The sequence below is a fragment of the Pectinophora gossypiella genome, chromosome 20, assembly GCF_024362695.1.
Source record: "Pectinophora gossypiella chromosome 20, ilPecGoss1.1, whole genome shotgun sequence".
In the NCBI taxonomy this organism is placed as follows: domain Eukaryota; kingdom Metazoa; phylum Arthropoda; class Insecta; order Lepidoptera; family Gelechiidae; genus Pectinophora; species Pectinophora gossypiella.
The window spans coordinates 9,909,739-9,921,821 of NC_065423.1; the positions used below are offsets into that span (position 1 = coordinate 9,909,739).

Genomic DNA, 12,083 nt, shown 5'->3' on the forward strand with positions numbered 1-12,083 from the left:
GCAATATAGGTAATTATTATAAAACATGACATTTTGAGGTATTTTATAGACAATTTCCTCCATAGTTAATCAGCTATTTTCATTTTTTAATCTTAACTATAGCATATTTGACTGGGTCAAAGATAAATTATAAAATACTAATTTTGAAATACAGACCTGTCTTAAGATGATCAAACATCAATTAAATTTTCTTCTCTTTAACATTTTTGAGAATTTTTATTTTGAATTAAGTAACAGTGCCTTAAGACAGTATTTCCATACAAATCCCATAAAAGATTTTCACCTTGACGTTTTGTAAAAAGTGTCTCATTTGACTAAGTTGTTAAGAAGTAACCTACCTATTACGTACTTATGTATCAATAAACACACATTGATATTATTTATCTATTTATTTTTAGTCTTATATCAGACATAGAAATTACATTTTCAAGTTTTTCCGTAATAACCATAACCAAATCTGTGTGCCTTCAGGCAAAGGCTTCCCCCATTTTCCTCCATTCTTCTTTGTTGTGCACTAATCTTGTCCATGTCTTAGTGTTTCCAGCCATTGAAATTATTTTGTCGGCCCACCTTTTAAATTGCCAACCTCAATTTCTCTTATGGCGCTATAGTGTAACATGAAATGAAATTTATTCTGTGCATGGTATTTAGGTTACAAACAGCTGTTATTTTACATTGATATTATTTAACAGTATGTCCTGTCCATTCCGCATTGCATATCTATGTTATACATTATGCCACATTAGACCTGCCAGCACAGTGTATAAATTGGTCATGATTGGTCATGATAAGGAATTAATTACTATAGTGAAGGTGTTATCTAGTCAATTAGTCACTGGTCTTTTTTGTACAGGGAAAATGGTTAAGGACAATTTTGTAGACAATAACAACATTTACAAATCAAGATCATAAATGATTATCACGTGCTCAGCGGTGAAAGAAAACATCGTGACGAAAACCACATTCTCGAGAAATGCATTTTCGGAGGTATGTGACCTAACATTGGGTTTTCTCTTCGCGGGTTGGAAGGTCAGACAGACAGTTGCTTTCACTCCTGTAAGATGTTGCAGATAGGGTTGAAAATCACAAGTAATATACATGTTTTTTTTATTTTACTTCAATATATTACAATAAAATATTTTATCAGCTTACATTTTTAACACTATATTTTTTGCACATTTCATGGCACACTACTGCAAAAGCTTTGTTATAAAAAATTTAGTCTTACAACTTTAAAGTATACCTACACACCCACTCCTTGCGAGCCAATTTATAGAATTCTCCACTATTTGCTGTATTTTTTTACTCCTATAACCTGTCACTATAGCTAGAATAGTTACCTACATTCTTGAGCTTTTTTCTCCATATTAGGTCTCATCTTCATACTGTAGACATTCAGATTAAAAAAGGGCTTTTTTTTAAATCTTTAATTTGGGGATTTTTATTCTAAAAGAATATGCCAATCCCATCAATCATTGGGTTAGTGTTAAAGGGTCAGAATAAAGAGTGTAAATTCAGATTTTCAATGATATCCATGGTATAGTGCTGTAATATTGATCATCTGTAAAGTGATAATTTGATTATCATTAAACGCTGTAAACTATGAGGCTGGCATAACCACCAAGAGTGGCTCAAGCCTCGATAAAATACTTGATTCTTCTTATCGTGTGGGTTATGAGGTGGAATACCAACCTCATCAACCCTGGGTTATTACTGAGCCACCATAGGCCCCTGACATGGGCCATGATCATGTAACGACTACATACTTACATCAGTAAGTAAGTAGTAACCGGGACCAACGGCTTAACGTGCCTTGTACCGACGTATCATCTAACTTAAAAAAAAGACTTTTTTAAAATTCAATGGTATCAATAGGTTACTAAAGTAATGGACTAGGGGAATACACATGCTGGCTGGTAATACCGGGTTAGCTACCTCAAATTCGACCTTGGGATGGGTCTCTTAACAGATATTTTGGCTTAATGCCAACACAAGTGCCATATGCCTCGATACAGATTTTTTAAGAAAGCTCTCTAATATTCTAATCTTAGATTTGCAAACCAAAACAATTTGTTTCTCACATGTATTGTTATTTTATTATAATTATATAAAGTAAATATTACTTTTTTTCTTATTATTTATGTATGTACATAACATATTTAATTTTAAAAAGAAATTAGTATGAACAGAAATGTGTAACATTTCAAATACAAAAAGTTAAAAAAAAAATATATTTTATTCTAATTTGTTTAAAATCATACTGCAAACAAGTTATGTTCTGTTTTTATTAAGTTAAATTTCATATTAGTTTTCGTTACTTAGGTTTAAATATAAAAAAGTATTTAAGTACTTAATAAAAATAGAAGTAGATAGTATCTAGGGGATCATGTGATACTTAGAACATAAAACCAACCAACTGTTGAAAAAACCATGAGTCCTTTGTTGATAAATGATTTAAATAGGTTTGAAAAAAGTCTCATTATTACATTTTTCTTTATAAAAAATCATAAATAAGTTAAATAGAAAATGTTTTTGCCACCTTTAGGTCTGTCTTTATTTAGTAATCAACTACCCAATTAAAAGATACATTTCAACATTTGCTGCAGGAGAAATTATATAAATTGATGTTGTTATGTTAGTGGGCTATGTTTTTCGCATTTAGACTCTATTCTCTGCATAAACTGTTGTTATTAATTTGAATGTGTTTTTAGTCTAAACGAGGAGGATATGGTGACGACGAAGACAACCCACCCACACCGTCTGACGATTCAGATTTTGATGATGATGAAGATCCCGACAACTTGGAAGTGCCAGGTGGGTTATTCACTTATTTATAAACCAACACGTCAATGGTTTTTTTTTGTTTTTACATATTCATTTGAGGAGCTCGGTGGCGCAGCGGTAAACGCGCTCGGTCTGCGATTGTTGAAGTTGAGCAACTTTCGCAAAGGCCGGTCATAGGATGGGTGACCACAAAAAAAAGTTTTCATCTTGAGCTCCTCCGTGCTTCGGAAGGCACGTTAAGCCGTTGGTCCCGGCTGCATTAGCAGTCGTTAATAACCATCAATCCGCACTGGGCCCGCGTGATGGTTTATCGCCCGATCTCCCTATCCATCCATAGGGAAGGCCTGTGCCCCAGCAGTGGGGATGTTAATGGGCTGGTGATGATGATGATTCATTTATAACAACAACATAAAAACCATATATTTGTTACATAATACAATAGTGCAGCATAACACGATTTAAATGAGTGATAATCATTAAAAACACTCACACACAGTCTAAAATGCAAACAAATTAAGACAAGTCCAAAGGCCAAAACCTGTACCCAGCAACAGTGGCTACTCGGGTGTTGATTTGATACCAATTAAATTATGCTCTTTGTTCCTGTTTCTAGCTTAAATATATATAGCCCTACTTGTCATATCCGACAACAGCGACCTGTCTCTTCTCTCGTGCGCTCGAATGCAAAGCCAAACTTTGTTCTGAAAACCCGGTCACATTGGAGGCAGAATAGCCTGCCTCCAATGAGTTTAACTATACGTCAGCGTACAACCGCAGTTTCGGCTTCGGACACAAAAAAAACGTTCAGGAAATCTTCGGCTTTGGCCAATATGGGCCAACGATTTGCACGAGGCCATAGAATAAGGAATAACACTTCATATAGAACGGCAACTCTCCGCTCTCCACTAGCGGCTAAGCTAGGTTTACCTCACCCCCCGCTCGGTCTTACTTTAGTCTTCAATCGTATGACGTCAAATGTCACACACACAGAAGCGCGTGTACGATAACGTCAATGTGTAGTGTCTGTGTAAAACGAGGTTTTTGTATGCAGTGTCCGGGGTGTGCCGAGGCCGAAGTTTCCTCAAAAACGCAGAAGTGTTATCATTTTTGATAAATTGCAATATCAGGGTGGCAGGGTGATGGCTCCAGGGTGGTATTTGTCTAAAATTGACTTATATCAATGACTTCACATGTAACTAAGTAAAATATGAATAAATATAGTATAAATAATAATATATACAAAACAGCCTATGTGGCCTAGTGGTAAGAGCGTTGGGCTCACGATCTGGAGGTCTAGGTTCGATTCCCGATGGAGACATTGTCGAAATCACTTTGTGAGACTGTTCTTTGTTTGGTAAGGACATTGCAGGCTTGAATCACCTGATTGTCCGAAAAGGCAAGATGATTCCGTGCTTCAGAAGGCACGCTAAGCTGTTGGTCCCGGGCTACTAGCCCAAATAACTCCACCAACCCGCAGTGGAGCAGCGTGATGGAGTATGCTCCATTCCCCCTCCGGTTGATTAAGGGGAGGCCTGTGCCCAGTAGTGGGTCGTATATAGGCTGTTTATGTTATGTTATATAAATAATAAGCCTTCAGTTCTCAAATCGACCTTCAGTTGGACAATATTATATGTCTATCTTTATCTTTTTAATATCGCTTGTGTCTAGGTGGCGGCAAGACCCTGGCAGCGGCGGCTCGTATGGGCGACAAGGTCAAAGTCACATCAGGACCCGCCCCCGTCACAATCAAACCCACCACTAACCCGCTGGCTGGTGAGTACATTCATATTGACGGTGTCAAACGAATTGACCGAGTCCAACGTCCAACGACCTCCGTGGTCCAGTGGTTGAGCGTTGGGCTCACGATCCGGAGGTCCTGGATTCGATTCCCGGTGGGGACATATAGCAAAAATTACTTTGTGGTCCCTAGTTTGATTAGGACATTACAGGCTGATCATCTGATCGTCCGAAAGTAAGATGATCCGTGCTTCGGAAGGCACGTTAAGCCGTTGGTCCCGGTTACTACTTACTGATGTATTTGGCGACTCAATAGTAACCCTGACATCAGTATAAGCCACTAGGAGGATCAAAAAGGCCACATTGAAGCAATTCATCTAAAAAAGCAATATTGCTCTTTGACATTTGTGTGCGTTGCGCACTTACTTTTATATTTAACCCCCCCCCCCCCCCCATGTCGTTAGTTGTGACGTCAATGTGCGTCTGTAATATGTATGACGTCACGATTTGCTTCTATGTTTTGACGCAAAGCAGGGTGAAGAGGCACCAACAATGATCGGTGCACCAGTTAGAGGCAGTTATAGCGTTGTTCCTAGACATATATTTTCTCGCACTTTTATTAGATGAATAGTTTCGGTGTGCATTTTTAACCTTTCTGTTTCTTAGAATACGGGTGTAAGTCTCTGTATCAAAAGGGTTCTTATTTTATCTAGCCCGTGATGTCCCACTGGGCAAAAGCCCCAGTTTACCTGAACAAACTTTTTAAGAGTATTATTTAATTAACTTCATTCTCTAATAGAGTATTCTAAGTAATCTCTTGTGAATATAAATAATAATGTTATGCTTCTTTGTCACAGCTGCCTCGGGACTAGCATTCGGACAGGCTTCAAACGTGAAGCCGATCAAGATACAAGCCAGCCAACTGAGCAAGCCAATCAATTTGGGCAACTTGGGCAACTTAGCCGGGCTTGGCCGCGGCGGTGGGGGTAAGACCGTCACATTATCCGTCACTGGAAAGGCAAAATTACGTTAGCGCCAAAATATACTAAAGTAGCAGTCCATGTTATGATAATGTATTTCTGGACATGGAAAATGAAAAAACAATAGAATACAATACAATACAAATACACTTTATTGCACCAAAATAAAAAGAAATAATTACAAACAGTCTGTTAACTAAGTACATGGCAAATGGCGGCCTTATCGCTTAGAATGTTAAGTTGGCGTCATCTAAATTGGATAAAAAAAGCATTTATTTCAGGCTATGCCCATAAAAAGTTACATACAGAAGCACCTCACAAGATTATTTAAAAGGCCACGTGCCTCGCATTCCAGTGCCACCAATCTCGAAATCCTTTGGCGCTTACGTAATTTTGCCTTTCCAGCGGCGATATTAACTATTATTGTGAAGAAGTGAATAGCCCAAACTTTAATGATTGTAAAAGATAACAAGATTGGTATTTTACAATGTATAATGTGTAAAAACTTGTTGATCGCGGCGTAGCGGCTGGAATGGCGCCGCCGCCGTCGCCGTTCGCGGCAGGCTCCTCTGCCGCTTTCAACGCCGCTTCGCTGTTGGCGCAGAGTGAGTACCGTACGACAGTATTGTTGTACTAGATATGTAGATAACATAACATGAATGCGAATGGTAGATACGTAAGACTATTATAGATAACCAGGGGACCTAGCCAAGTTGCAAACGTTTCGATACCGACATAACATCGCGCCCCGAAGACGTAGGCAGATGTGTATAGTGCATACATTTTTATTTTACCTTTGATGGGTTTGCTCTGGGCTCCAGACTTGCCCGAAGACATTGACGAGGCCTAAGATGGAGCGAGCTCGCCCAGATGGTGCCTGTTCACTACGGCCTTGAAAGCACCCGGGTTATATGCATTCGCAGTGCGCATAATGAAGGACGACGGGAAGCGCTTTGTGCGAATAGTTGGGATATCCACCAAAATAGAGATGGAACCCGGCCGTACGTCTGGAAGTCCGAAGATAAAAGGGGGTAGTGGCATGAGCTCGTGTAGATTGCGGGCACACTCCCCGAAGTGCAGTCAGTAGAATATAGACATACTGGCGACTTTGTACAATACAACCCACTCCTCGTCAGCTACGTTTAAGCCTCATATGGTGGTAGGTGTAGCCCATTACCATTAATCGGTCACAAATCCTGGAAACCACGTGGTATTAATAATCTATTATCCAAATATGAATTCAAATTCATCATCATCTCTTTCCGTGCTTCGGAAGGCAACTTACTGATGTAAGTTTGTAGTCGTTACATGTGCCATGTCAGGGGCCTTTGGCGGTTCAATAGTAACCCTATTAAACCCTGGTAAACTACCTCACAACCCACAGGATAGAAGATCATCTCCCTAGCATTATCCCGTTTTGCACAGGGTCCGCTTACCTAACCTGAAGATTTGACAAGTCCGATTTTTTGCAAAAGCGACTGAGGTTAGGTCACATATCTCCGAAAAATGCATTTCTCGGGAATGTGGGTTTCCGCGGACCGCTGATCGCGTGATAATCATTAAATATGAATTCAAACTCATAAAGTCGAATTCAGTTTGGAGTCCGAGTTGGAGTTCTATGTAAGTTCCGCGTGCTCCGAACAAGGCCTTTAGGTAGTTAACGAGGGTATCACGGGTTTTTTACCTAACCGTCCGATCGAAGCATTTGCAACTAGTTAAGGTTTACACCCAAGCTGATTATCATCCATCTAGAGTTGTAGTGGCGTAGATCTTTTCTTTCTTCTTGTTTTAAAGAGTGCTTTCACACAAGTTTGCTTCCAGTTTCAGCGGTATTCGTCCTTCAAATTTATTTAGAAAAAATCTAGTGTAAAGGTACTCTATCTATCTTGTCTTTTAGGTGTTGAAATAGTTTGTTTTTTTCATGTTAATTTTGATGTTGTCTATTATTTACACCTTCGTCGACCTGGGAGGTTAAAAAGGCTCTAATTCTTATATTGGCTTAAACTTTTTTAAAGTATATTGCAAATCAACACAACAACTTAAATTTAAGCGGAAGAGTATATCCCAATTGCGGTAGTCAGAAGTACATTCATCGCAAGATCAACTAAATACCCACACTTCACCGAGCTTTCTGTTAGACCAACGCAAAACAAGTTATAACATAACGTAGCGTCACGACGGCCCCGATTAGTGACATCGTAACGAAAACTTTAAGGGATGATTCAGGCCATAATTCTGAGTTGACATCAAGTGGAATTTTCCGTCGCAAAAGTATGTAACTGAAAATAGTTTAAAATACAAAAAAAACATGAATTTTCCGACAGGAAATTCCACTTGATATCCACTCAGACTCATGGTCTAAATCATCCCCCTCAGTATTTGTTACGGTGTCACTAACACCCATAAACCTACTTGTATGGCTACCTGTATGTACTTGTATGGGGTGTTAGTGACATCGTAACGAATACTGAGAGGGATGATTCAGCTCATTATTGTGAGTTTAAGATCAAGTGGAATTTTTCATCGCAAAAATATAGCATGAAAAATAATTTAAAAATAAAACTAAAAAGAAACATTAATTTTGCAACGGAAAATTTCATTTGATAGTAATTCAGAATCATAGGCTGAATCATCCCCCTTATTATTCGTTACATCACTAACACCCTGTATACCGCTGTGTATGAATGTATAGATAAGTTATTGTTTAGTTTTCGTTGTATATTTGAACGAGTCGCTTTTTCTGTGGTACTTATACATATGTGCATCAATTCTATCCTCATGCATTCATGACATGTGTCTGATAGCGTGTGTTTGCCAGCAGGGCGGGCAATATACAACACACCCACTCCGCGCCAGCTATGTTTTGTTCAAACCAAGTTATCGTCTTCTCCTTATCGTGTGTATTGTGAACTGCAATACCAGCGACATCAACCCTGGTGTCAGGGTTATTATTAACCCGCGAAAGGCCCCTGACATGACTCATGTAACGACTACGTACTTACATCGGTAAATAGTTACCGGGATTAACGGCTTAACGTGCCTTCCGGACCACGGATCATCTTACTTTCGGACAATCAGGTGATCAGCCTGTAATATCGTAACCAAACTAGGGGAATCAAGTTATGAAAGTAGCAAATGAATATAAAGAGTGCAAGTGTAGTGCACGGGGTGGTATTGATCGCATCCCCGTCTGGTCTATAAATAGAACTCTCGGAAATCAGAACTCTCGCTATGAATCAACTAATTGGGAATTGCTTCAATGACTTCATTGGATATTGCGAAGTGCAACTTTGTATTGTAGACGATTTTGCTTGTTTATTGCTGCTACTAGTTATACAGTTTCGTGCTTGAGTTGTTTAGTAAAACAGTTATCAGAGACAGAGTTGCTCTCGCGAAAAGAAACCATTTCATTTCAATCGTTACTTTGCTAGCGGTGACGAACAATAATCTTTCTTCTTCTCTCGTGTGGGTTGAAAGGTGGATTACCAACCTCATCAACCCATGTTTCATGGTTTCTGTTGAGCCGCCAAAGGACCCTGACTCATGTAACGACTACTTACTTAGTAAGTAGTAACTGTCGGTACAGCACGGATTATCTTAGTTTCGGACAATCAGGTGATCAGCCCGTAATGTCCTAACCAAACTAGGGACCACAAAGTATTTTTTGTGATATTTCCCCACCGCGATTCGAACCCCGGACGTCCGGATTGTGAGCCTAACGCTCAACCACTGGACCACGGAGGTCATTACGAACAATAATGATCTTACTGTAATATGCACTGGTTTTACAATAGGGTAGTTCCCAACTAGTCAAATCAGTTATTTTTTACTAAACGTCAAAATACGAAATTACTATGGATTTTGTATGAAAAAGCAACCTGTGACGTCATAGAAAAACATAAGAAAACGTCGCACTTATAATTATTATTGCATTTTTCTTTATTAAAATTCATAAATTAGTTAAATAGAAAAAATAAAACTTTTTTGTCAGTTTTAAATCTGTCTGTATTTAGTAATCAGAATTTCATAATTTATCTTTGACCTAGGAAACTACCCAATTTAACTTTCAGATTCTTCCAGTAACATCGTAGAATAGATGTATTCGTAGTTATATGTTGTTATTTGGTGCTTTTTTCTAGGCATTTCAAGTATGGCTAGATTATGCATTGTATAAGTTTGTCGTAATCATTTGACTACACTATGTATTGTGCATGTAACTCCATAAGTTCTGTGATGCCGGTAAAAGTTATTTGTATGTCTTCTGTTATGATCTAGATAAAATCCTTGTGATGAAAGGCACCTAAAATGAATGAACAACTTAATACCGGAAGCCGGAAGTTATGCGTATACTGGCCCTGATTCCTGCAGACACATACTTTTATTTTAAATTATACCCGTCATTTTCTAATCCGCCGAAAAGGAAAGGGACAGATGGTTGACAATTGTTAATTTTAAAATGAATGAATAACCCGGGCGAATAAAATAGGCTTCTCGCTGATTTGTAACCCGTTTAACCTCCTAAGGCCGAGATTTACAGACACAATAGTTAAACAATGCAGTTTGGATTTTAAAAGGACATTCGATCGTGCGACTTTAACGTGTGCTGTCAATTTTAAATTTGAATTAAAATTCAATTTTAATTCAAATTTAAATTCTGTCGGGTTATTGGCCAATATAAAATTTTGGGGTTTTTAAATTCCTGCCTAAAATTTACGTGTGTTCCATAAATTTTATGCCTGTCGATTACCCGTCCCTTTCCTTTTCGGCGGATAAGAATACTGATATAACTTAAAATAAAATTAGATGGTGTGTACTGGAATCAGTACCATTAATGATATAAAATCTATTGTGTCTGGTATCTCGACAGATCAGGTTAAAGTCATGCAACGCTTTTTAACTGATTTCATTGTCTATTAGCCTTCTAGAAGAACTAAACTTTGTTGATTTTTCTTGTTTCTGACTGTCGCGAAAATAAAGATCTACCGTGCGTTCGGATATGCCATAAATTTCGGCATGGTGTTTAAATCTAATCTAGTCTATGATAGCATTGTTGGCCAAAGGCCTCCCCTTTTTCTTTCCATTTCTCACAGACTTACATAAACTCCGGCCATTTTCCGGAAAAATGTCAATTTTGAATTCAACCAGCACCTTTGTTTTCTTTTCAAATGTCGTTGTATTGTAACTGTGTGGCGTGCTTTTATAGAAACTCTGTTATAACCAACATGACTGTTCCAGTGGACATGGTGAACATGCCTGGCATGAACTCGTACCTGCTCCAGAACCTTAACCAGATCCTGGCGTCCGGCATGGGAGGCCCGCTGGCCGGCATGCTGGGCCAGTTCGCACAGCTGCCCACCTGGGGACAGCCCAAGACTGGCATGTGGCATGTGGACAAGGTGAGCACTGTACTAACTCGTACCCAGGCTCGAACTGGCCATAGGGCAGATCAGGCAAATGCCCGAAGGTACCGGTTGCTGCCTTCCGGCTGGTCTGGCATCACTTCCTTTCAGTAGATTTATTCTGTAAAGGGGTGGTTAAGGTTTACCTCCTAGCGGTCCACCCCGAACCACTGGTTCCTTCTTGAGGTCAGCTAAACGATCGCACCAGCGGTGGAAGATCTTACAAGGCCGCCAGGTTAATTATCATGATCGTCATCTCTCTAATACCCGGGCCGGTTTTAGGTCTCAGTCCTGGTCTGCTCGTAGATCCTGGCGTCGATCCTGTAACCATTCATCTTCTACTTCTGTGTGGGTTGTAAAGTCTGTGCCCGCCCTAACAACCTTGATATCAGGGTTATTGAGCTGCCAGAGACCCCTGACATGGCTCATGTAACGACTACACACTTACTTAAGTAAGTAGTAGTCGTCTTATGACTGCATCAACCCTCGGCCATAGATAAACAATACTTCTACGTATTTTCATTTATAGGAATTTTGAACACCGTAAAACGTCTTCTTATCGTGTGGGTTGTGAGGTGGAATACCAATCTCATCAACCCTGGTGTCAAGGTTATTATTGAGCCGCCAAAGGCCCCTGACATGTCTCATATAACATCTACATACTCACATCAGTAAGTAGCTTAAGGTGCCTTCTGAAGCACCGTAAAACCGTATTGTATATTTTCATTGTAATGAACATTATTTTCCACTCACAGGCAGAAGAAGAGGAAGTTGACGACGAAGAAATGGGAGTTGCAGAGACATATGCAGACTACATGCCCTCGAAATGTAAGTATCTAATTAAAGAACATACAATTTGACTGACAGATGACCCGTTTAGTCGCATAATGGCCCCGATTCCTGCAGACACCGCCTAATTTTATTTTAGGTTATATCCGTCATTTTCATATCCGTCGAAAAGGAAAGGGACGGATGATTCACAGCTCTTAATTTTAGGAAGAATGAGTAAATGAATGTGTCGGGTTATTGACTGATGTAAAATTTTTAGACGGTTGGTTTAGATTTGTGCTTAAAATTGACGTGTGTTCCATAAATTTTATGCTTGTCGATTACCCGTCCCTTTCCTTTTTGGCGGATAAGAAAATGACAGATATAACTTAAAATAAAATTAGATGGTATTTAC

At 39.1% G+C, this 12,083-nt stretch overlaps 1 protein-coding gene across 2 annotated transcripts in view; it reads left to right on the forward strand.

Annotated features, from left to right (window-relative positions):
• Positions 1-12,083, forward strand: part of LOC126376196 (protein strawberry notch) — a 40,582-nt gene that overhangs the window by 1,407 nt on the left and 27,092 nt on the right. The window contains exons 2-7 of one of the 2 annotated variants that reach the window (XM_050023435.1): positions 2,712-2,814; positions 4,453-4,557; positions 5,379-5,507; positions 6,026-6,106; positions 10,737-10,897; positions 11,656-11,728. In XM_050023435.1, coding sequence (XP_049879392.1) covers positions 2,712-2,814; positions 4,453-4,557; positions 5,379-5,507; positions 6,026-6,106; positions 10,737-10,897; positions 11,656-11,728 — 652 coding nt within the window. The remainder of the gene's footprint in view (positions 1-2,711; positions 2,815-4,452; positions 4,558-5,378; positions 5,508-6,025; positions 6,107-10,736; positions 10,898-11,655; positions 11,729-12,083) is intronic. The other variant, XM_050023436.1, reaches the window with a different exon arrangement.